The sequence below is a fragment of the Sceloporus occidentalis genome, unplaced genomic scaffold (genome assembly GCF_023333645.1).
Source record: "Sceloporus occidentalis isolate IW3139 unplaced genomic scaffold, rSceOcc1.0.p SCAF_1, whole genome shotgun sequence".
NCBI lineage: Eukaryota > Metazoa > Chordata > Lepidosauria > Squamata > Phrynosomatidae > Sceloporus > Sceloporus occidentalis.
Genome location: NW_028316981.1, coordinates 320697188 through 320723119, shown reverse-complemented (window position 1 = coordinate 320723119; position 25932 = coordinate 320697188). Strand labels below are relative to the sequence as shown.

The 25932-nt window shown below is 52.9% G+C and overlaps 1 protein-coding gene across 1 annotated transcript in view; it reads right to left on the bottom strand.

Annotated features, from left to right (window-relative positions):
* TESK1 (testis associated actin remodelling kinase 1) overlaps positions 1-24948 on the bottom strand; it is a 30046-nt gene extending 5098 nt beyond the window's left edge. Inside the window, exons 1-7 of the mRNA XM_089498922.1 lie at positions 24631-24948; positions 4526-4647; positions 3940-4135; positions 3744-3826; positions 3542-3632; positions 3291-3374; positions 548-637 (exon numbers count right to left, since the gene is read on the bottom strand). Coding sequence (XP_089355048.1) covers positions 548-637; positions 3291-3374; positions 3542-3632; positions 3744-3826; positions 3940-4135; positions 4526-4647; positions 24631-24894 — 930 coding nt within the window. The 5' untranslated portion in view covers positions 24895-24948. The remainder of the gene's footprint in view (positions 1-547; positions 638-3290; positions 3375-3541; positions 3633-3743; positions 3827-3939; positions 4136-4525; positions 4648-24630) is intronic.
* Positions 24949-25932: the final 984 nt, after the last annotated feature.

Here is a 25932-nt window from a genome sequence, read left to right as displayed (position 1 = left end):
ACTCCATGTCTCCGGACGATCTCTCCCAGCGGCTTCATGTCAGTGTTAAAGAGCATGGGGGACAGAATGGTGCCCTGAGGGATGCCAGATGTCAGCTCTCTCCTAGAGGAGCAGCTGTCCCCCAGCATCACCATCTGGAACCTGCCGAAAGGGAGGACTGGATCCTCTGGAGCGCAGTGCCCCCAATGCCTAACTCTCTCAGGCGTTCCAGAAGGATGCCATGGTCGATGGTATCGAAGGCCGCTGAGAGATCCAAGAGCACCAACAGGGTCACGCTTCCCCTGTCGATGCCCAGACGGAGATCATCGACCAAGGCGACCAGGGCCGTCTCCATTCAGTCTGCAAGCCAACCTCCTTCCCCAAATAGCAAAAGAAAATGGCTGAAAGTGCAACCGTCCGCAGAGGCATGAGACCTCTTCTGTTTACATATGGAGCACCATGGAGCGTGGGGCTGAGAGATGCCCCCTGACCCCTCTGTGGTTGACTACTCCAAACCCATACCCATGTGCCCCCCATAAACACCCGTGGGAAAGGTCAGGGGTCTTACGCTGCAGCAGTGGAAGGCCAGCTGGAGGAAGGTCATCGGACAGTCCGGCCCCACAAGGTCACAGAAGGCGGCCACGTCCAGCCCAAAGTCCTGCAACAGGAGAAGGAGGAGAAAGGAAGAGCGTGAAAAGGGTCTGTTGGGAGAGACGCATCGTTTGGGGGACTCTGGTGCCAGAGGAGAATCCTGTGGATAAAAAGGATCACAAACCAAGGAAGAGCACAAGGAAGAGATCAGAAGAAGGCCAAGGCCAGGGTGGGCAGCTGTGAAGAAGCCAAGGAAACCCTCAAGTGTTTTAAATATATATATCATTAAATACCAAAGTCAGAGCCGTCCAGGCCAGAGTATGTCCAGTTTGGGTATATACAGTTGTGAAACCTGAAAGTGGTCAGGAGGAAAACCCACTCCTTTGCAATGGAGGAGGGTTCTGCAGACACCACTGGTCCGAGAGCAAGCCAAGAAGCCCCAGGTCTCCCTAGAAGCCAACATGACCGAAGGATCGACTCCATACAGGAAGCCACAGCCATTGCCCTGAGTTTGCAGGGCTTTGGAGGACGGGACCCTTGGAGGTCTCCCAGTCAGTCAAAGCCAACTTGCATATGGACAGTTTGCTTACCTGTAACGGTATTTCTTCCAGTGGTCATCTGCGAATTCACACAAATGGGTTATTATTCGGTGCCTGCACAGCTAGCTTTGGAATCTTCTTGGTGAGACCTGAGGCATTTTGGTGGAAGCCCCTTCCACTCTCCAACTGCCTTATTGGCTGGTTTCCCGCCTAAACCCTTAGTTCCTTATGGCCGCCGAGCAGCAGCCGCCCAGAACGAAGGACAGGCAGGCAGGGCATGACTGTGTGGGGAGGACGGGCCGGATTTGGGTGGATTCGCAGATGACCACTGGAAGAAATACCATTACAGGTAAGCAACCTGTCCTCCTTCTTCGTGGTCTCTGTGAAGCTGGCAAGTTTCGGTCAGTGGAGGTGGGAGTGCCATGTCACACTAGAAAGCCATATTGACCCCAAACAGAATCACCAGTTGGGAAACCGAGCCACAGGGCAGGTAGACATGGGGACGAACAGGCCTGCTGGTAAGGCGACTCAATAGAGTCATGTAGAAAATCCAATATGAGACGTAGTGGAAACAGCCACCAATGCAGGTGAAACATGCCCACTGGACCAGCTTCTCCATTTCCGCAGATTGTGCATATTCTGCCTGTACCTTATTTCTTGGCAAGACGTCTTCAGAGGAGGTTTTCCCTTGCCTTCCCATAAGGCTGAGAGAGCTGCTTCTAGCCCAAAGTGTGGGTTACAGCTGGGATTCGAACCCTGATCTCCCGCTGTCCTATTCCAACACGCAGAAACCACTACTCCGCGCTGCCCAGCAGAGGCTCCTGCCCTTTCCATCGGAGCCTCGCCTTCCCACCGCCGGCATTCAAGGCAGGGAGCTACCGGGAGAACAAGGGACCCCACAAACCATCTTTTTAAAAATGCAATAGGAAGGTGGTTTTGTATTTTCCAGTGTGCCTCAATGCGCCTCTTTGACTGGGCAGCTTTTGCATATTCTGTGACTCTGGATGCCATCAAATGCACCAAATCAGAACGAATGAAGGTGAGCCAGAGGCAGAAGAAGCTGCTTTCATAACTACCTGCCCTGTGGGCACATGCTTCACAAAACGGGGTTCATATGTTTCCACCCGTTTATTTTATCTATTTTTAAAATAATTCCATGTATGTAATACATTTACAGGAAACATAAAATAGCGACGCGCTCTTAGTTATGCCCTTGGCCATGATCCTTTCCCTTCACTTCTGTTGTGCCCTTCACATGAAAACACCCCGAATGAAACAGTTACGTCAAGGTCTTATTCTTATATTAGTCCTCGTTGTATTTCCTTGCCCTCTTTCAAATAGCCTTCTTACCCAACACTCACAGTTTATTCCTCGCCGTCTTTTTAGTCAGTCCAATAGATCCTCTCTAGTTCTCTTGCTACACTCATTGCCACATAGTTTATTACAATAATTGATAATAGGTGACCATTCCTTGTCAACTTTCTCTCTATCTCTCTGGTTTATTAAAAGCTGTCCTTTTCTTTCACTTCCAAAGGTTTCACAAGCCATCCTCTGTTTTGGGGATCTCTGGGGTCCTTCCATTTCTGGGCCATTAAAAGTCTGGCTGCAGAAATCAAGTCATATAGTGAAACAACTCTCCAATGTTTCCTCTCCACTGACGGATCTATTTTGTTGGCCGTATCCAATAAGTATATTTTTGGTTTGAATTCAAATTTGATTTTAAACATTTGCTGTATTACATCGCGCATTTCTTTCAGTAATTCAGCCGTACATCTGACATTTTGCTCACATTTCCAGTAAGTATTTGAATCTGTTTTGTATATTTTTGCAAATTTGGCTGGGGCCAAATACCTTCTCATTTCCACTTTCAGCTGATTTTCCTTCAAATCTTGCTCCCGCCCTTTTAAAATGATCCTTGCACCCTTTTAAAGTGGCTGAACTGATCTGACTTGTGTGCTGCCCAGGGATCTGCAAATGCCAGGAAGAGCGCCTGCCCAAGTGAGCCCTCCACAGTGTTTGCAGCAGCAACAGCAGCAGCCTCACCTTCTGCCTCCTTCCCTGGCCCTCTGGAGCTGAGCGGTCACTCTGGGCCGGACCCTCTGGACCCCCTCGAAAAGTGACCCCCTGCCGCTCCCCATCAAGGATGGAGCGTGGCAAGCCACAGGCGGGCGGTGGGCATACCTCTGTGCGGGGCAGGTAATCCGGGTCGGCCGGCAGGCGGGCGATGGTCTCGCAGAGGATGATGCCAAAGGCAAAGACGTCGGCCTGGAGGAGCGGGAAAGGAGGGTGCTCAGAGAGGGATGTCGTGCCCCGGATCGGGGCCTGCATGACCCTCGAACTCCAAAGACACTCCGGGGACACTCCGCATCCCACGCTGACCCCTGCGCAGGACCAGGCGGACATGGCCCTAACCCCTCCCCGTTCCCCCTTACCTTCTCGTTGTAGAGCTCCCCACGCAGGACCTCCGGCGCCATCCAGTAGGGAGACCCCACCACGGCCAGGGGCTCCTTTTCGGCCCCCTCACTAGGAGGGAAGAAGAAGAAGTAGAAATGGGGGATGGTCAGTGCAGAACAGGGGGCTGCCCCCTCTTGCACCCCCATGAATGGCCACCAAGGGATCAGCAGGCCGACTGACCTGTAGGTGGGGATCTTCTCGGCCAAGCCAAAGTCGCCCACTACGGCCGTGTAGCCATTTTCTTCGCACCGGACAAGGCAGTTCTGGGAAGGGAGGGGGAAGAGGTGTCACGCATGGCCAGAGGAACGGCCATTTCCCAGCTGTGGGGGGGGGGCAGCAAGGGGCCGGTCAAGAACAGCGCCTTGCCATCTCCTACCTTGGAGGTGAGGTCTCGGTGGAAGATGCCCTTGCTGTGCAGGTAGCGTAGGCCGCGTGCAATGTCCAGTGCCAGCTTGATGCGGATGGTCCAGGGCAGCGGAGTGGGGCTGTCCAGCAGCTGCTCCAGGTTCCCGCCGTTTATGTACTCGGTCAAGGCGTGGAGCTGGCCCTGGTGGACGCAGACGCCCATGAACCTGGCAGGGACAGATGGACGAACGGAGGGACAGCGGGGCAAATGGAAGGGGGTTGAGATCCAGACCCCTTCCTCCCTCCCTGGTGATGCCAGCCACCTCTGAGCCCCCCATCCAGCCCTGGACCCAGGAGTGTCCAGTCTTTAAAAGGAACAGTGACCTTCTCACTGCAATTCTGGGCATAAAGTGGCCTTACGAATTTATCTTGAGAGGGGCTGGGGAGGGAAGACGCAGACCCTGGGAACCTCAAGGCCCTTCGGAGAAAAAGATGGGGGGGCGGGGCACTCAGGGGGGCATGGCGAAAGGGAAGAAGGGTCCATTCCTGTTTCTCCAGGAGGTCCTGCCCCCAAAGCCCCCCACGAGCCCCCCCACTGATGCCTAGAAACTACTCACCGGAGGATGTTGGGGTGCGAGAGGCGGTTCATGAGCTGCACCTCGCGGAGCATGTTTCCCCGGTTGCTCATCAGCTTGTTCATCTTCAGCACCATGATCTGTCCCGACTGGCGGTGCCTCACCTGCAGAATGGGGGCAAAAGGGTTACTTGGGGAGATCAGGGCCCAAGGGCGGGCAGAACGGGGCAGTCCGGACCCCATTCCTCCCAACCTCCGGCGCGGAAGAGACACATGGAAATCACAGAGCCATGGAGTTCGAAGAGACCCCAAGAAAGGCCCTGATCCAGTCCAACCCTCTTCTTTTGCCATGCAGGAACTCTCAGTCAAAGCACTCCCATTTTGACAGATGGCCATCCAGCCTCTGTTTAAAGACCTCCAAGGAAGGAGACTCCAAAGCAACAAATTCCATTGTTGAACAGCCCTTAAGGTTTAGGTGGAATCTCTTTTCCTGCAGCTTAAACCCATTACTTTGGGTCCTATTCTCTGGAGCATCAGAAAACAAGCTTGCTTCATCCTCAATACAGGTATAATTCGTCCTCGGGGGTATTAGCTACTCCTCCTAATTTGGTGTCATGTGAAAATCTGATAAGTCTCCCCCTCATTTCTTTCATCCAAGTCATTGATAAAGATGTTGGACAGCAGACTGGGCCCAGGACAGAGCTTCACTGGACACCCCACTGGTCACTTCACTCCAGGAGGATGAAGAAGAAGGGCCCTTGTTGAGCACCCTTTGGGTTTGGCCAGTCAACTAATTCCAAACCCATGTAACAGTTGCCTTGCCTAGCCCACATTTTACTATGTTGTTTGCAAGAATGTCATGGGGAACCTTGTCAAAGGCCTTATGGAAATCAAGATATACTATATCCACAGCATTCCCTTTGTCTTTGTCCACGCAAAGGAGCAGCCAAAGCCCAAAGAGGAGCAACCAAGCCCAGCATCCACCTCCAGCCCTTCCAGAGACCCCCAAAGTGACCATTTTAGTTGCCCTCCTTTGGACACATGGTTCCAGTTTCTCCATATCCTTTTGAATTATGGGGCCCAGAATGGGACACAGATGAGGCCTGACGAAAGTAGAATAGTGTCACTGCTACTTCCCTTGATCTAGACACTAGACTTCTATTGAGGCAGCCTAGAGTCACATTGGCCCTTTTAGCTGCTGCATCGCACTGTAGACTCATGTCCTACAAAGTAGGAGCATCACTACGAGGCACGGGGAGCGTGGTCTGCATTGGTGACCCCTTGAAATGGTGGGGGGGGGGTGAACACTCAACACAACTGTTACTCCCCTCCGTCCCAAGACCCCTCTAGCTGTCCCCACTGGTGTCCATTGGCTGCGGCCACTGCTGGGGGTCTGGTGGGTCTACTTGGCCCCCTTTCCTGCTTGACAAGCAGATCCGCCAGACCTGGAAAAGGCCTCCAGGCTTCCCCAGCCCCTGATGGTGGGAAGAGCCTGCCTTCTGGGGTCTCTGGGCAGGAGGGGAAGCAACCCACCTCCCTTTCCTGCTCTGCCAGGGTCTCCACCAGGCCTGGGAAGGGGCTTCTGGTCAGCAGGGGCTGTCCACCCCTATCAGGCCAGAGGTGGCCGGACTGGTGCAGGAGGGTGGCTTGGGTGTGTGCCAGGCAGCATAAGTGACCGCAGGGGGGTGACGTCGGCCCTTGTGACGCCGCTCCTGCAAAAGACCCCAAGGGCCATTTAGTCCAACTCCCTGCCATGCAGGACCTCTCAATCAAAGCATAGAATCATAGAATCCTAGAGGTGGAAGAGACCCCAAGAAGGGCCATCCAGTCCAACCTCCTTCTGCCATGCAGGAACTCTCAATCAAAGCCCTTAATGCCTCTTGGAAATGCCAAGCAGTCCCTGCCAGGGAACGTGAGATCCTCCATTTGGGGTCCCTGTGCCAGGTCCCCCAACCCCAAGGCCAATGGGACAGAGGACCCTTCTCCAAGAGACCCTCCCGGTTCCAAAGGGCTTCCCTGCTCTTCTCTGCAGAACGGTGGAGGAAGTGGTAGAGGTTTATGGGTTTATTGCTCCCGCGCCCAGAAGTGCCACTCGGAGTCAGCAAGAGATAAGGACAGCTGGCAGAGATAAGATAAGATGGGGTGGTCAGGTTTGCTTCATGGGGACACAGATATAGCTATTTTGCCACCTTGGGAAATGAGAAAAACTTTCAGGTGATCTAACCAGCGTGACTGCGCCACGAACGAAAGCCACCGGAAGGAGGATATCCAGCAGAAGACTGTATATACTCACGTATAAGTCTAAAAGTTTTAGTCAAAAAAGGACCCCCCCCTCCAAAAAACCCTGGGTCAGCTTATTGACGGGTCAATGTAAGTACTATACTTTAACTCATATACAATATACAATATATATATATATATATATATATATATATATATATATATATGGAACCTCTCTACTCTCTCATCCATCCAGCCTTTAGGATCAGCACAAACACTTAATGTCTGCTGGGATTTCCTAAGTTCTCTGGCATCGTTTCCCTTTTACATCATGCTTTACATCTTTTGTTATGTGCTCCTACGTTTTACCCTCGACTTATCCATGGCTCATACTAAAAATCCATAATTTCGGACCCCAAACTGCCCTCGATTTAAACACAAGGCCGATTTATAGTTGAGCATATACGGATATATGGCTTTTGGGGGGTGTCAGCCCCGCAAGCCCCCAAAGGCTTCCTTCCAAGGAGACCGAGGCAGGCAGCCTCTTCATCTTGGCATCATCTTGGCAAGTGACAGAAGACATCTTCAGCCCCAGCTTTTCTTGTGGAGGTGGAGGATTTGAACACAGAGCAGCCAAGGCCAAGGCAGGGCAGGAGGCACTGTGTGTTTGTGTGCCACAGGGGCTGCTAGGCCAGTCCTTTCCTGATCTGCAGGCTTGCCCTTGTGCCTTTGCTCCATGCCTGCATTTCTTGGTTGTTGTTGGGCTGCAACCCCTCATCATTCATCCCTAGGGAGCCTCAAAGACAGATGACAGCAAAGGGGGGTCCTCCAAGCGGACATTTCAACACGGACACCAGGCTCCTTGCAGGAGGAGGAAGGAGGCATCCAGGAACAGCCAGGAACCCCAAATGTCTGGACCTCCTCAGTCTATCATCTGCCCCCAAAGACCCAGATGGAAGAGCAAAGGCAGCCCCATCCATTCATAGGAAAAGGCAAAGGCATCTTAATGCAAAGGTTGCACAAGACACAAGAAATGCAATGGCAAACCCGCAGGTCCAGGAAGGGCCAGCCTAGCAGCCCCAAAGCAGTTAATTACACACACAAACACACAAACACACAGCATGGCAGGGAGGCTATTGGCTGCGGAGGGAAGTGTGGTCGACTGGAAGGACCAGGGCTGGGGAATCCCAAGCGGGAATCCAGAGCAAGGAATCCCTTTTTCTTCTCCAGTCTCTTCTGCAGAGCCTTCTGCAACCTTCGCAGGAACTAAGGCAGGCAGAAGCATGCTGCTTCTTAGGGATTGAGGAGTGGATTTCTATCCCGCTTTTCAACCAAAATGGGAGGCCAGGAGAGCGTCCTCCGCCATCAAACAGCCCTTACTCTCAGGAGGTTCCTCCGAATGTTGAGCTGGAATCTCTTTTCCTGGAGCTTGCCTCCATTGCTCCATTGGGTCCTATTCGCTGGAGCAACAGAAAACAAGCTTGCTCCATTTAGTACTGGATGATGGGAAGGGCTGTTGTTCCTTATTATGAATGGTGTTGGCTGTCTGTCTACATTCCTTGGGATGGTTAATGGCTGCGTTTTATCACTCTACTTGTTTAACCTGTATGTGGAAAACATCATTCAAACTGCAGGATGAGACTTAGGAGGAGGAGGAGGAGGAGGAGGAGGAGGAGGAGGAGGAGGAAGGAACATCAGCAATCTTAAAATAAGTGGATGACAGCAGCATAGTATCAGCAGAAAGCATCACAGAGTTGGAACAATTGCTAAGGAAGGCCAAGGAAGAAAGTGCAAAGGCAGGCCTTATGCTGAACAAAAAGAATGACAACTGAGGACCGATGTAGGTTCAGCCTCCCTAGTCCATAAGGAAATAAAGAACTAGACAAGATCCTAAAGAAGTGAGCACTAAAGTCACAATTGCATATGCCACACTACTCCCCATCATCCTGTATGGATTTGAGTGATGGTTCCATAGAGTTGGAAGAGACCCCAAGAAGGGCCCTGAACCAGTCCAGCCCCCTTCTTCTGCCATGCAGGAACTCTCAGTCAAAGCACCCCCATTTTGACAGATGGCCATCCAGCCTCTGCTTAAAGACCTCTAAGGAATATTTTCTACTGTTGAACAGCCCTTACTGTCCAAATGTTCCTTCTAATGTTTTTAGGTGGGATCTCTTTTCCTGGAGCTTGCATCCCTTGCTCCATTGTGTCCTAGTCCCTGGAGCCGGAGAAAACAAGCTTGCTCCCTCCTCACTATGGCATCTCCCATCATATCCCCTCTTAACCTTCTCTTCTCCAGGCTAAACATCCCCAGCATCTCCCTGAGTCTCTCCTCATAGGGCTTCATGGTTTCCAGACCCTTCAGCATTTTGGTGGCCCTCCTTGGGGCACATGGCTCCAGTTTCTCAGCTGGAGAAAGGGGCTTGAGGCCCTGGGAAAGAGGGAGCAGGAGGGGGTCCTGCATTTTGGCTGGAGGGCATGTGGATTGTTGGGAGCTTTAATTACCCTTTGCAACTACTCAAGCTTCTCTCCTCACAATGTATGTCTGCTGGATAAAGCTTTCTTGGTTTTACCACTTAAACCTGGATTTCTGAACTGCTGCTGCTGGCCCTGGTCAGTGCCATGGAGTGGTCTGAGTGCTGGACGACAGCTCTGGGGACAAGGGTCCGATCCCCTGCTCTGTCCTGAAACCACCGGGTGGCCCTTTGGGCAAGAAGCCCCACTCTCTCAGCCTAAGAAGAAGACAATGCTTAATATCTATGCCGTCTTCCCGTCACCCTGTTAGCCCAAAAGAACCGAGGATCGTCCCAAATATACCACAGACCCTTACCTTGCTCCTTTGCAATGCCAGGTCAGTGAAAAATAAATCCCATATTATATACGATCTATTGGAGGAATATAACGCTGACCTGGCATGCATCACGGAAACCTGGCTGGGGGAGGATAGCGGTGTGACCTGGGCTAAAGCCCTCCCAGCTGGGTATACGGTAAAGGAGCAGGTTAGGGAAAGTGGGCGTGGGGGAGGCGTGACTATAGTCCATAAAAGCCATATTACCTTGACCAGGTATCAGGTTCCGAAACTGAGACACATCGAGTGTGTTTACCTGACCCTGAAGGCCAAGGACAGTCTGGGGATTCTGTTGGTCTACCGTCCACCCCGTAGCCTAACAGACTCCCTGGCCGAGCTGACACAGCTGGAGACCCCAGACTTCTTGTCCTGGTGGACCTCAGCATCCCCTTCAAGGCCGGCGTATTGGATCCAACAGGTGCGGCTCGGTTGTTCATGGAATCCATGACAGCCATGGGCCTGTCCCAATTGGTCACGGGTCCTACACATTGTGTAGGTAACACACTCAATGTAGTATTGAGTACGGACCGAGAACATCTGGGGGTGGATATAAAAGATATCCTCCCCCTGTCATGGACGGATCACTTTCTGGTCAAGGTAGGACTAAAAGTCACAACCCAAAAACCCCTCGGGGGTGGTGGGCCTATTAGAATGATCCGCCCTCGAAAGCTGATGGAATCCAAAAGGTTCCAAGAAGCTCTAGAGGGTATTATATTTGGGAACGATGGCGATTCTGCCGAAACCCTGGTCAACAATTGGAATATGAACCTCACCGGGGCAATAGACAGGATCGCTCCCGAGCGTCCTTGCCAGCTTGCTCCAAATAAAAGACCCTGGTACACAAAAGATCTTCGCCAGATGAAGCGGGCTGCGCAATGACTAGAGCGCTACTGGCGGAAACATGGGAACTTATCTGACAAGACTCTCCATGAGAAGATGTTGCGCTCCAACGGAGAGGCAATCGATGCAGCAAAGAATTCATTCTGTGCTGCACGGATTGCATCAGCAGAGTCTCGTCCAGCAGAGCTGTTCAGGGTGGTTAGGGAACTAACACAACCCCCGGCCACCCTGAACCCTTTACTAAAGCCAACTATAGCCTGCTGTGACGCTTTTAATAACTTCTTCGCTGAAAAAATCTCTCAGATAAGGGCCGATCTTGACGCCGGGCTTTTGACAGATCCTAAAGTAGAGGTGTCCAGTGACTCTGGAAACAAGGTTATTCTGGATTGTTTTGAGTTCATTAGTACCGAGGACGTGGACAAGCTCCTTGGTCAGGTGAAAGGGACGACGTGGCCTCTCGACCCTTGTCCTTCTTGACTGACCGTCCAGGGGGGAGATGCTATAAAACTGCACTACATCTTATAGTAAATGCATCTCTTTGGGAAGGTGTATTTCCACTGCCCTTAAAGCAGGCAGTGGTGAAACCTCTTTTGAAGAAACCCTTCCTTGATCCCCAACTACAGACCGGTCTCCCTATTGCCATTCTTGGGCAAGGTGATCGAGAGGGCAGTCACCTTTCAGCTCCAAGCAGTCTTGGATGAAACCAATTATCTAGACCCATTTCAAACTGGCTTCAGGGCGGGACACGGAGTCGAGACTGCCATGGTTGCCTTAGTCGATGATCTCTGTCTGAGCATTGACAGGGGAAATGTGACCCTGTTGGTGCTCTTAGACATCTCAGTGGCCTTCGATACCATCGACCATGGTATCGTTCTGGAACGCCTGGGAGAGCTGGGTATCGGGGGCACTGCGCTCCAGTGGTTCCAGTCCAATATCTCTCGGGAAGGTTCCAGTCGGTGAGGCTGGGGGATAGCTGCTCCCGTAAAAGGGAGCTGACATCTGGCGTTCCGCAGGGCGCCATTCTATCCCCCATGCTATTTAATAGTTACATGAAGCTGCTGGAAGAGATCATCCGGAAGCATGGAGCTCGGTGTGATCAGTACGCTGATGACACCCAGATCTATCTCTCCATGTCTCCCACTGACACAGTGACTAAGGAAGGCATCTCTCCTCTGGACCCCTGCCTGGAGTCAGTAATGGGCTGGTTGAGGGAAAACAAACTCAAGCTGAATCCAGAGAAAACAGAGGTACTTGTGATAGGTACCCCGAATCCAGATAGGGAAATTTGTCACCCTATCCTCGACGGGGTTAAGATCCCCCTAAAGGACAGAGTTCGCAGTTTGAGAGTACTCCTGGACTCATCTCTACAATTATCATCTCAAGTGGATGCGATGGCCAGGAGTGCTTGGTACCAGCTTCGGCTGATACGCCAACTGCGCCCGTCTGGATCGAAAGGACCTAGAAACAGTAGTACATGCACTGGTAACCTCTTGTTTGGATTTCTGTAATGCGCTCTGTCAGGAAAAAACAACATGGGATATATAGTCACAAGAAATATAATATGTATATGAATGTATTTGAAAGTAACATGACACAGCAAAAGCTATTGAAATGGCACATAGGTGTTGCATATAATGTAATTAGAAGTTCCTAAAAGCCAAGGACACATGTGGCAAGGACAAAGTGAAAAGGTGCAAATTGATATCACCTGAAAGTCATTGAGTGGACAGCAATGTATGATGCAATGTGAGGTAAAGATTGAGCCAAGTATGATATGTCAATCATAATGTATGTACACGCCCAGGAGGTGGCAACTGTATAATGAATAGAGAGACAAATGTCTATATAAGCAATAATGTATGGCAATACTTTTTGTGGGTATTGAGGAGTATAGTAGTGTGAGTTTTGTGAGTAGTGAATTGTTTTGTGCATAGTGTATATATTAGAATAAAAGTAGATCTTTTATAGAAGACTACTGTGTTGACTGGTGTCTTGAGAGCTGAACAAGAACCAGCAGATTCCAGAGAAGATTGGAAAACATCTTCAGCCAGTTCTCAGAGCTACTGGTCAAACTGGTTGTTCTTCCGCTGACCAGGGGGGTGAGAGTGAAAGCCAGGAGAAGAGCTGCAACTCCCATCATCCCTAACACGCTCTACATGGGGCTACCTTTGTACCAGGTTCGGAAGCTTCAGTTAGTTCAGAACGCCGCAGCCAGATTGGTCACGGGCATCCGAAGATCGGACCATATAACATCTATATTAAAATCTCTCCACTGGCTGCCTATTAGCTTCCGGGCGCAAGACAAAGTGTTGGTCGTTACCTTTAAAGCCCTACATGGCTCGGGCCCGAGTTACTTGAGGGAGCGCCTCTCCCTACATAATCCCCCTCGCACCCCCAGAACATCTGGGACATATGTACTTGACTACCCCAGGGTAAAACTAGTAAAAACTTATCAGAGAGCCTATATGGCGACAGCACCTGCTCACTGGAATGCTCTCCCTGAAAAGATCCGGCTGTGCTCCACGCTGGAAGCCTTCAAGAAGGCTTTGAAAACGCATCTTTTTCAGATAGCATACCCCCCTGATTCTCTTTAGAGATAGAATACCCTAATTAAGACCCAGATACCCAACCACAGCCGATTGTTTTTAAAGGGACTTGTATTTGTTAGGAGACTTTTATTGTACTGTGTAATATTGCCAATGTAATTGATGTTATATTGTATTGCTGGAGTATTGTACTGTTTTGTATTATATTGTATGCTACTGTGAACCGCTTTGATCAGATGGAAAAGCGGTATACAAATAAAAAAATTATTTTATTTATTTTACAATGGCAAACCTCCTTAAACAGAGGCTGGATGGCTGTTTGTCAATGGGGATGCTTAGACTTAGAGTTCCTGCATGGCAGAATAGGGTTGGAGTGGATCAGGGCCCTTTTGGGGGTCTCTTCCCACTCTAGGATTTTATGATTCCTCTAAACAAAGCTTGCCAAGAAAGCCCTATGATAGGTTTGCCTTAGGGTTGCCCTAAATTAGAGATGACTGGACGACACACAACAGCAACAACAACTTGCACTCATCAACCAGAGGTGGTCAGTCGGCCCTGAGCCAGGACGGGGCCACTGACCAGGAAGGCCAGCCCCAGAGGGAGCCAAAGGGTCCCTGGGGCTGGAGGAGAGACAGCCTGGCAGGGAGGGTGTTGCAGAGAAGAGGCCGCTTGCCTCCAGCACAGATTGGAAATGCTTTGCTGCAAATGAGGACGACACACAACCAAGCAGCGTGTTTCCTGGCCGACTGGTGTGACTGGTGTGGTGTCCACCCGCCTTGCAGGACCAGCCCCTCTGGACAGCTGCCATGGGGAGGCCAGGCGCAGACCCAGCCACGTCACGCAGGCCTCCTGCATTCTTTGGCGCTGGCGTCAGCTGCAGCCGCCGTCTCTTGCCCTTTTTAGTCGATGCTCTTCTTGCAGAGCAACAGCCCCAGAGAGGGTGGCCTTCCCTGGGCTGCCAGTCTGACTGCCAGACCGCATGACCACCTGCTTCTGCGGAGAGAGACGGGCACTGTCCAGTGGTCAACTGTCCAGCAAAGGGAGGGGGCTAGTGGTGGGGCAGATGTGGGGCAGGAGGCCACAGAGATTGGGCCGCTCTCATCGCTGACTTTGTTTACATCTCAACCTTTCTCCAGAAGTAGGCTTACGGATGGCAATACTTACAACAACAACAACAACAACAACAAAAACACACAAATGATCAATGTTAAAATAGAGCTGAACAATCCACAATCTTTTTAAAAATACAGTGCGGTTTAAAAGAGTGCCACACTCTCTTGAAGGTCCTTTGGCCCCAAGCGCCAGTCAGGATAATGAGTCTTTGCAGCACAAAATGCCAAATGCCGAGTGCCAAACAAACGCACACACGCTCCCCACCTGTTGTGCGAAAGGCGATCCTGCCCAGCCCACCCCTTCCATGCCATTATCATCCCTTCAATTATTCAGCCACAGCCAGGCAGGGATCGGGTTCCTCCGGCCGGCCCTCGGGGTCAGGTTCCATCCTAGCCCCCCAAGTGACCAGAGGAGGAGAGGTCAAGCCCAGAGAGACTGACCCAGTGGACACCCAAAGCAACAAGAAGAGCAGGTCAAGAGCCCACTGGCCCTCAGCCCTGGCCTGGCAACCTCTGTCCGCTCAGGAAGGGCAACTGCCCAGTCTTCCCTGGACTGCAGAGAACGGATGAAATTTATTTACGGTCAGTGTCCAGTGCAAAAAGACAACAGCAAGGAAATACCACGGATGGGGGAGGAATAATACTGGACATCAGGTTGCATCAATAATAATTCAAAACCTAGATAAATTCTAAAAACTGCATAGTAGAAAACTATTCAAATAATAAAAACCATTAAAATTAAGATTAAGACCTGCATCGGCAAGCTATTGCCCAGCGCCAAAAGACCTGCCACCTTGGCTGCCATCTCTGGCCACTGATCCGCCAAGAGGAGCGTGTCAGGCCATTGCCTGGTATCTTTTTCTTACAAGTGGGGCTATAAAACAATGCTGAAGGTCGAGGTAAAAAAAGTATGACAGGATAAGATGTGCCCCGCTGTTTCTACCTCCCCATTTATTATTATATAGTACATTAAATCTGGATTTCCCATACTTTGGATTTGTTAAATTGTTCAAATATACTGCAAGGGCAAGAGGATGGAGTGGGTGTCTCTGGCAAACCTCCCTTTGCGCCCCGCTTGTGCTGCGCGGCTGACATGTTTCATCCTGCGGAGCAGGAACGCGGGCTGCCCAAGGTTGGCAAGGAAGACCCCCTCTCTGCCCCTTCCCCACATCTCTATAAACCACAAACTGAAATATAGGCCTGCTTCCATACACAGAGTATTATTCTATGCCAATGCCCAGCACCATCCACATCCCAAACCCAACATCCCTGGGCGGCCGCCATCTTTGCGCTGCGCTCCCTCCCTGGCCAAGGAAGCCTCCATTGTTCCCATTTTACACAAGCAAGACGAAGGCAAAGCCACTCGCACAGCCAAAATGCCTGCCCCCCCCCGTCTCGGCCCATGCAACCAGTGGTAAACGTACTCCGGCATTTAGTCTAAACCCCGAAGGAGCTAGCCACTTTTTTCCGGTGGCAGCTGGCAGCTCCGTCGCCAGAGCGACTGGTTGATCTGCTCCGGCTTTCAGTCCAAACTTGGAAAGCACTACCAGAAGTGCCACTGACTGGGAATGCCAGTCAGGTCCAGCCAGGACATTAGATGGTCCAGCAAAAACCCAGAGCAGATTCAAAGCCCCTCAGCAGCAGACACCCAGCCCCTCCATCATAGCACTATAGAGTTGGAAGAGAGCCCAAGAAGAGCCCTGATCCAGCCCCAGCCCCTTCTTCTGCCATGCAGGAACTCTCCATCAAAGCATCCCCATTGACAGGTGGCCATCCAGCCTCTGCTTAAAGACCTCCAAGGAAGAAGACCCCCTCACGCTCCAAGACCTAGACCCTCCGGACAGAGCCACGAGGGCGGAGGAAGTGGGACCCATGGGCAAGAAATAAATAGGGACACAATTCAAGACCCTCCTCCAAGTATAGAATCATAGAATCATAGAGTTGGAAGAGACCGCAAGTGCCATCCAGTCCAACCCCATTCTGCCATGCAGGAAATCTCAATCAAAGCATCCTCAACAGATGACCATCCAGCCTCTGCTTAAAGACCTCCAGAGAAGGAGACTCTTCGAGGAAGGAGTGTGTTCCACTGTCAAACAGCCCTTACTGTCAGTTAGTTCCTCCTAATGTTGAGCTGGAATCTCTTTTCCTGGAGCTTTAATCCATTGCTCCGTTGGGTCCTAGTCTCTGGAGCAGCAGAAAACAAGCTTGTTCATATGACATCCCTTCAAATATTTAAACAGGGCTATCCATATCACCTCTTAACCTTCTCTTCTCCAGGCTAAACATCCCCAGCTCCCTGAGTCCTTCCTCATAGGGCTTCATGGTTTCCAGACCTTTCACCATTTTAGTTGTCCTCCTTTGGACACATGGCTCCAGGTTCTCAACATCCTTTTTGAATTGTGGGGCCCAGAACTGGACACAGTATTCCAGGTGGGGCCTGACCAAAGCAGAATAGAGTGGGACCATTACGTCCCTTGATCTAGACACTATGCTTCTATTGATGCAGCCTAAAATCGCATTGGCCTTGTTAGCTGCCGCATCGCACTGTTGGCTCATGTTCAACTTGTGGTCTACTTGGACTCCTAGATCCCTTCCACATGTAGTTTCATTCAGCCAGGTGTCCCCCATAATCCTAAACCTGTGCATTTTATTTTTCCGCCCTAAGTGCAGGACCTTACATTTCTCCATGTTGAATTTCATTTTGTTAGCTTTGGCCCAGTTTTCTAGTCTAGGCCCAGCTTTCTAGCCTGTCCTTGGGCTGAAGGTCCAACATGTGACCCTTCCCAACCTGGGCAAGGCCAAAGCTGGAGAAAGAGTGTGACTTGCCAAGGACCCTGGTCTCCAGAGACATAGCCCACCACCCAAACCACTAACATTGCACTTCTGCCTCTTTTCATTTTTAGCCAGCTACTTTGGAGAAAGCGGCTGCCCATGACCACCGACCAGCCAGAGGGAGCCTATGGGCCCAGGACCCAAGTGCCACACCAGAGCCCTCCCAGGAAGGGGCAGCTGACCGGTCAGAAGGAGGGTCATGATAACCATAAGGTGGACTGACTGTGGGGCTTTCTTGGCAACTTTATCTGGGGGGGTTGCCATTGCCATCCTCTGAGGCTGAGAGAGTGTGACTTGCCAAGGACCCTGGTCTCCAGAGACATAGCCCACCACCCAAACCACTAACATTGCACTTCTGCATCTTTTCATTTTTAGCCAGCTACTTTGGGGGAAAAGCTGCCAAAGAGAGGGATTTTCTCCCCCAAATTGCCTGCTATCACTTTTAATTCTATGATTACAATCATATGATCTAATGATACGATGATACCTGTAATAGATAATCGTAGTAATAGAGAATAAATAATAGATAATAGTCCCGTCTGGGACATACTAAAACAATGGAACAGCACTTGCCCAAGGGAAACTATACTTGCCCATAGGGGAAAGTAGGGCAAGTAATCTCCATGTTTTCCTATGGAGAAGCAATCCCCAGTGATTCCCTATGGAAAAGTATTCCCCTATGATTCTCTAAGGGCAAGTATGGTCTCTCTATGGGCAAGGATTCTCCTTAGTATCTGCCATCCCTTCCTGGAGGGCAGCCAGCCTTTCCCAGCGGCAGCATCATAGGAACCCCCAGAGGGTCTTCTTGACCCCTGAGAAATCCCCCAAACCATGGCGTTTGTAGGGGAAGCGCTCACAATTGCCCCACAAACTCTTTGCAAGATCGCAGATCCAAACTCACCTGGCCATCCAGGGAGATGATGCATTGCTGCTGCTGCTGCTGCTGCTGCTGCAGCTGCTGTTGTTATGATCATCATGTCCATCCCCATTTTGTATGGGGCTCTTAGATTTACCACAAACCTTATTTGCAACCAGTGGCTTAAAAATGAATACAAATAATATTTTGCAATTCCAGATATAAGGTAGATTCCACCTGTAATGCATGCAAAAGGTATTCCCAGGTGAGCTTGGAGTTTCAACCTTGCAAAGAGTTTGTGTGATAATTCTGGGCCCTTCCCTTACAAAACCCCATGGTTTGGGGGATTTCTTGGGGGGGGGCAAGAAGACCTCCTCGGGGGGGGGGTTCCTACTGATGCTGCCACTGGGGAAAAGCTGGCTGACCTCCAAGACGGGACTCACCCTGACCCACAAGTGGGACCGCGGGGACCCAGGACACCCTGGGCAAGGAAGGGAAGGGGCAGCGGTCAGCCATAGGGGCCAAAGAGCCAAAGGATGGCAGCCCCTACACCTCAAGATGTTTCCACAAGGCCGGCTACAAGTGCCCCACCCACCTTTTACCAGCCCAGATGTGGCCCCTTGTGAGCAGCCTAATTGCCTGAGGAAGAAATAAAAGAGAAGGCAAAGGGCAAAAGTCTCCCTGGGGCAGTTTTACTGGAGGAGGAGGAGGAAGGCATGGAGCCTCTCAGTGCCAAGGCAAAGGACGGAGTCATCCTCCTCTTCTCTTTCCAAAGTGCTCTGTTTGTGCCAACTTTACAACAGGTTCCCACCAGCAAGCACCAAACTCACTGCAGGAAGCCAATGGAGTTGCCCATCTGGGTCCTTGTTTACTCACAAACAGGGCAGATATAGACTGGGGGACACTTGAATTAAGGAGACTTCTGCGTGTGAAAGGGATCTAGGAGTCCAGGCAGACCACAAGTTGAACATGAATCAACAGTGTGATGCACCAGCTAACAAGGCCAGTGCGATTTTAGGCTGCATCAATAGAAGTATAGTGCCTAGATTAAGGGAAGGAATAGTGCCACTCTATTCTGCTTTGGTCGAGCCTTACTTAGAATACACTGTCCAGTTCTGGTCACCCCAATTCAAAAAGGATGTGACAAGCTGGACTATGTTCAGAGGAGGGTGACAAAAATGGTGAAGGGTCTGGAAATCACAAAGCCTCCTCCGTCCTCCAAATCACCGCTTGGAGGGGGGAAAGAGGGAAAGAAGGGGAGGATTCGGGGGTCTGCAAGGGACCCGTGTGAAAATGGATTTGCACACTTCTTATGGGGAAGGATCAATGGTTTTAGGAGTTTTCCAACTACTGCTTTGGGGCTAAATAGCCTCAGTTTTTCTGCCTGTAAAATGGAAGATATGGAGGCTTGCCTTGCAACATGAGCACAAACAAAGGCAAATGGGAACACACTGAAATGTGGTTGACCTTAAGAGCATCTTCCAGGTTTTACAGACTGTAAAAGTGGAGGAAAGTGTCGGGGGCATCCACTATCCATAGAGGTCCTGGCCGGAGAAGGGCCTCTGGGGCAAGGCGTCCTCTCAGCCCAGCGTCCCTCTTCCAAAGGATGCTGACCGCTGACCGGCTGGAGGGACCACAACGGGAGCACTAATCCACCAGGCAAAAGGGAGTGCCTGGTCCGGCTTTAAGCTGCATTGTTAGACAACACTTTGTGTGGACCACATCGAGGGGTCCCCCACACCTGACCCCAAAAGAGCCTCTCCTAGGCCAAGAGGCCTGGGAGATCTGGACACAGGAGGGCAGCCATACCGCCCTTCAGCCCTGCTTTGACCACCATCTTGACCCATCATCCTGAGCAAGGTCCTTCTGAGTGACAGCAGTCAAGACTGGCACTCTGGCCCAGGCCCTGAGCTATCCAGAAGAGGACTCCCAAGTCGTCCCCCCAAAACTAACAATACCAAGGTTCCACAGCAGCTATCGCTGCGCAGCGTGGACAGGGCCTAGCTACTGGCGGTCATAGCTGGGGGTCCTGGGCTGGGAAACCTTCCCTCCAGAGGTGACCCTAAAAAGGGCCCTTCCAGGACCTGTGACCCCATGGGAAAGGGATTATTATTTATTATTATTTATAAAGCACTGTAAATTTACACAGCGCTCTACATACAATCTTTTTAATTAGACGGTTCCCTGCCCTCGGGCTTACAATCTAAAAAGACACGACACAAAAGGAGAAGGGAAAGGTGGTGGGGAAGGGGATGGGGGCCAGCAGTTCCTCTCTACCTCCAAGGCCTGGACCAAGGCAGATGGACTGGAGGGAGGGCTTGGCTTCATAAAGGATGGTTAATCTTCTTCCAAGGGAAATACATACTCTCAAGTAGGATAATACATATACAGTACATAGCAATACAGGAAATACAATACAGCAATACAGGAAATGGTTTGATAAACGTTCTAGGATCATTCTTGGATCTAGGAGTCAAAGTAGACCACAAGTTGAACATGAGTCAAGAGTGCGACGCAGCAGCTAAAAAGGCCAATGCAATTTTAGGCTGCATCAATAAAAGTATAGTGTCTAGATCAAGAGAAGTAATAGTCCCACTCTATTCTGCTTTGGTCAGGCCCCACCTAGAATATTGTGTCCAGTTCTGGGCCCCACAATTCAAAAAGGACATTGAGAAACTGGAGCCATGTGTCCAAAGGAGGGCAACTAAAATGGTGAAGGGTATGGAAACCATAAAGCCCTATGAGGAACGACTCAGGGAGCTGGGGATATTTAGCCTGGAGAAAAGAAGGTTAAGAGGTGATATGGATAGCCCTGTTTAAATATTTGAAGGGATGTCATATGAACAAGCTTGTTTTCTGCTGCTCCAGAGACTAGGACCCAATGGAGCAATGGATTAAAGCTCCAGGAAAAGAGATTCCACCTCAACATTAGGAGGAACTTCCTAAGAGTAAGGGCTGTTCGACAGTGGAAAAAACTCCTTCCTCGGAGTGTAGTGGAGTCTCCTTCCTTGGAGGTCTTCAAACGGAGGCTGGATGGCCATCAGTTGGGGATGCTTTGATTTGGATTTCCTGCATGGCAGAAGAAGGGGGTTGGACTGGATGGCCCTTGCGGTCTCTTCCAACTCTATGATTCTATGATTCTATGCTCTGAAACCAGGGGAGGCCTCCCCATAATAGACCCACGTCTAGGCACAAGAGCATCTCCCTCAGTGACGATCTCTGCACATGCACAGAGGCACACTCACCGCTCCCACAGCAGGTTTGTGGGGAGTCAGGCTCAAGGAGACCAGCATTTGGGAGCCAAAAATGGGTTCATGGGAAGGGGCAGCCGCTCCCTAAATTTGGCCAGCTCCCCGCACTGACCGCCAGACCACCTGGCGAAGGAAGGCCTCCCCCCACCCCGCCCCGCCCCGCCCCGCCCCGCGCCTTGCCACCTTCCCATCTTGGAGAGACTTCCCAATGGGTACTCAGTGCCCCTCACTAACCAAATGACCACAAAGCCATGAATGGGCCCAGCCCTCAAGGAAGAGAAACTCCCCATCCCACCCCTTCCATGGTGTAGGTGTGGGCATGCCCTGACCACAAGGTGGGCGACCAGACTGTGTGACCACACGGGCTGACCACACAGGATTACCACATGAGGCTACCAGACTGTCTGACCAGACTGACTGGCCACACTGCGCGACCAGACTGACTGACCCCACTGGGCTACCAGACTGGCTGACCAGAATGACTGACCCCACTGGGCTACCAGACTGGGTGACCAGAATGACTGACACCACTGGGCTACCAGACTGGCTGACCAGAATGACTGACCCCACTGGGCACCAGACTGGCTGACCAGAATGACTGACCTCACTGGGCTACCAGACTGGGCTACCAGACTGACTGACCCCACTGGGCTACCAGACTGGGTTACCAGACTGGCTGACCAGACTGACTGACCCCACTGGGCTACCAGACTGGCTGACCAGACTGACTGACCCCACTGGGCTAGCAGACTGGGCTACCAGACTGACTGACCAGACTGACTTACCCCACTGGGCTACCAGACTGGCTGACCAGACTGACTGACCCCACTGGGCTACCAGACTGGGCTACCAGACTGGCTGACCAGACTGACTGACCCCACTGGGCTACCAGACTGGGCTACCAGACTGGCTGACCAGACTGACTGACCCCACTGGGCTACCAGACTGGCTGACCAGAATGACTGACCCCACTGGGCTACCAGACTGGCTGACCAGACTGACTGACCCCACTGGGCTACCAGACTGGGCGACCAGACTGACTGACCCCACTGGGCTACCAGACTGGCTGACCAGAATGACTGATCCCACTGGGCTACCAGACTGGGCTACCAGACTGACTGACCCCACTGGGCTACCAGACTGGCTAACCAGACTGACTGACCCCACTGGGCTACCAGACTGGGCTACCAGACTGACTGACCCCACTGGGCTACCAGACTGGCTGACCAGAATGACTGACCCCACTGGGCTACCTGACTGGCTGACCAGAATGACTGACACCACTGGGCTACCAGACTGGCTGACCAGACTGACTGACCCCACTGGGCTACCAGACTGGCTGACCAGAATGACTGACCCCACTGGGCTACCAGACTGGGCTACCAGACTGACTGACCCCACTGGGCTACCAGACTGGCTAACCAGACTGACTGACCCCACTGGGCTACCAGACTGGGCTACCAGACTGACTGACCCCACTGGGCTACCAGACTGGCTGACCAGACTGACTGACCCCACTGGGCTACCAGACTGGCTGACCAGACTGACTGACCCCACTGGGCTACCAGACTGGCTGACCAGAATGACTGACCCCACTGGGCTACCTGACTGGCTGACCAGAATGACTGACACCACTGGGCTACCAGACTGGCTGACCAGACTGACTGACCCCACTGGGCTACCAGACTGGCTGACCAGAATGACTGACCCCACTGGGCTACCAGACTGGCTGACCAGACTGACTGACCCCGCTGGGCTACCAGACTGGGCTACCAGACTGACTGACCCCACTGGGCTACCAGACTGGCTGACCAGAATGACTGACCCCACTGGGCTACCAGACTGGCTGACCAGAATGACTGACCCCACTGGGCACCAGACTGGCTGACCAGACTGACTGACCCCACTGGGCTACCAGACTGGGCTACCAGACTGACTGACCCCACTGGGCTACCAGACTGGCTGACCAGACTGACTGACCCCACTGGGCACCAGACTGGCTGACCAGAATGACTGACCCCACTGGGCTACCAGACTGGGCTACCAGACTGACTGACCCCACTGGGCTACCAGACTGGCTGACCAGAATGACTGACCCCACTAGGCTACCAGACTGGCTGACCAGACTGACTGACCCCACTGGGCTACCAGACTGGGCTACCAGACTGACTGACCCCACTGGGCTACCAGACTGGCTGACCAGACTGACTGACCCCACTGGGCTACCAGACTGGGCTACCAGACTGACTGACCCCACTGGGCTACCAGACTGGCTGACCAGACTGACTGACCCCACTGGGCTACCAGACTGGCTGACCAGAATGACTGACCCCACTGGGCTACCAGACTGGCTGACCAGACTGACTGACCCCACTGGGCTACCAGACTGGGCTACCAGACTGACTGACCCCACTGGGCTACCAGACTGGCTGACCAGACTGACTGACCCCACTGGGCTACCAGACTGGGCTACCAGACTGACTGACCCCACTGGGCTACCAGACTGACTGACCAGACTGACTGACCCCACTGGGCTACCAGACTGGGCTACCAGACTGATTGACCCCACTGGGCTACTAGACTGGCTGACCAGACTGACTGACCCCACTGGGCTACCAGACTGGCTGACCAGACTGACTGACCCCACTGGGCTACCAGACTGGCTGACCAGAATGACTGACCCCACTGGGCTACTAGACTGGGCTACCAGACTGACTGACCCCAGTGGGCTACCAGACTGGGCTACCAGACTGACTGACCCCACTGTGAGGGGGGCCAGGCCATGGCCAAGGGGTCAGGTGGGGGGGGGGGAGAGGCAAGGCAAGGCAAGGCAAGGCAAGGGGGGCCGGGGGTCTGTCTCTCCCCTTCCCCCCAAAGCCTGGGCTGTAAGGGTCCCTTCACACACCCAGCAGCTGCTAAGGAAGCCAAGAGGACCCATGAGGGCAAAGGGAGGCAGATGATGATGATGATTCTTTATATCCTGCCCCCTCCAAGTGCGACATGATGATGATGATGATGTTTATTTATATCTTGTCTTCCTCCCAGTTCGTCATCGTCATCATCATCATCATCATCATCATCATCATCATCATCATCATCATCATCATCATCATGTTTATTTGTACCCCCTTCCTCCCAATATAGGGACTCCCAGAGGCTTACAAATCTAAAACACAGATACGCAAAAGACTCCTCCCAGGCTTCCCGGGGGAATTCTGGGAACTGTAGTCCAAGCAAGCTCAGCCCCAAGGGATTTGGGAAAGAGGAGAGGGGTCCTTTGGGGGCAAGAGACCCCCCTGGAGACCCCCAAGACTAGGGCCACTCGGAGGCCACAGGGTCAGCCAGGGGCCGGTCAGCCGCTCCAGCCCCCTCCTCCCCGTCGTTGCCCCCTGGGGACACGCCCCTCCTCCTCCTGGAGCCACGCCCCCTCAGGCCACGCCCTCCTCCCCCGGCGAGGGGGCTCTGTCTCTGGAGCAGCAGGAAACAAGTTTGCTCCCTCCCCAGCCTTGTGGGCTGCTGTATCTGGGACACTCGAGCCGTGGCTGTGCTCTCGCCCCTTCCCCTTCCCTCCCGGGGCTCCATGGTTCCCAGGCCCTTCATCCCCGTCCTCCTCCTCCTCCTCCTTTCTTATGGCTGGATGTCAGACCTTGAAGACCTCCGAGAAGAAGCCTGCCCCGATCTTCTCGCAGTAGAAGTCGTCGATGCGGGCCAAGGTGGAGACGGCGCTGCGGAGGGCGCGGAAGGAGGAGGGCGGCGGCGGGCGGAGGAGCGAAGGGGGCGCCCCGACGACGCCTCCGCCTCCCCGGGAGGAAGGCAGCGGAAGGGGCGCCTCCTGGCCCGGGGCCTCGGCCTCAGGCGGAGCAGCCAGGCCCGGCGGCGGGGAGCCCCTGCGCAGCGCCCCCAGCGCCATGCCAGCGGCAGTGGCAGCGGCAGCGGCAGCCCCGCGGAGGAACCCAGCCCAGGCCTAGACGGGCCTCCTCCTCCTCCTCCTGCTGCTGCTGCTGCTGCTGCTGCTGCTGGGCCTGGCCTTCGGGGCGGGGCGGGGCGGGCTGCCGAGCCAGGAGGAGAGGCTTCGCGGCGGAGCAGGCCCTCCCTCGCTCCCTGGCTGCCTCCGCCTCCTCCGCTGCCTCTGCCTCTGCGGCGCCTAGAGGCCCACACCCTTGGACTCCATCTCCCAGAAGCCTCCGCGGCCAGGCCTCCTCCCTCCTCCCTCCCGGAGCCGCCTGTGGAGGGAAAAGGTCTGGCGGATGGACATTCTTATGTCCGGGGGGCAGCTGCCCAGCCAGCCAAGGGCCCACGAGGGCAGGCAGGGGAAGAAGAAGAAGGAGAAGAAGAAGCAGGCGGCCCAGGGGGCTGGAAGGGGGGCGAGCTTCTTTCCTGCTGCTCCAGAGAACAGGGGGCAGTGGAGGCAAGCTCCAGGGAAAGAGGCCCCAGCTCAACATGAGGAGTCAGGGCTCTTCGGCAGAGGAAGACACTCCTTCCTCCTCAGCGGAGACTCCCTCCTTGGAGGCTGTCTTGAAGCAGAGCCTGGATGGCCATCTGTCAAGGGGCTGCTTTGATGGAGAGTTCCTGCATGGCAGAAGGTGGCGGGTGTGGCCCTTGGGGGTCCCTTCCAACTCTATGGTCCTAGGATTCCCCTTGGCCCAAAGGTGGATGGCGTCCCTGGAAGCAAATGGCGGTGGGGCCGTTTTCTGGCCAAAGGGCATCTGGCCGCCCTCTCAGCCCCGAGAAGGGCCTGGCCCTGAGTTCCTCCCCTTCCTCTGGCAGATGGACCGAAATGGGACATCGCCATGGCAGCCGTGCCACTGGCCTCCGCTGAGGAGTCCGCAAAGGCCAGAGGAGGAATGTTGGTCCGACAAAAGGAGTAAGAGAAAGCTCATGGAAGAAGCCAGAGCAGAAGACCCCTCCTCTCTCCAGGCATTCAGGCACCCAACGGATAAGAAGCGGC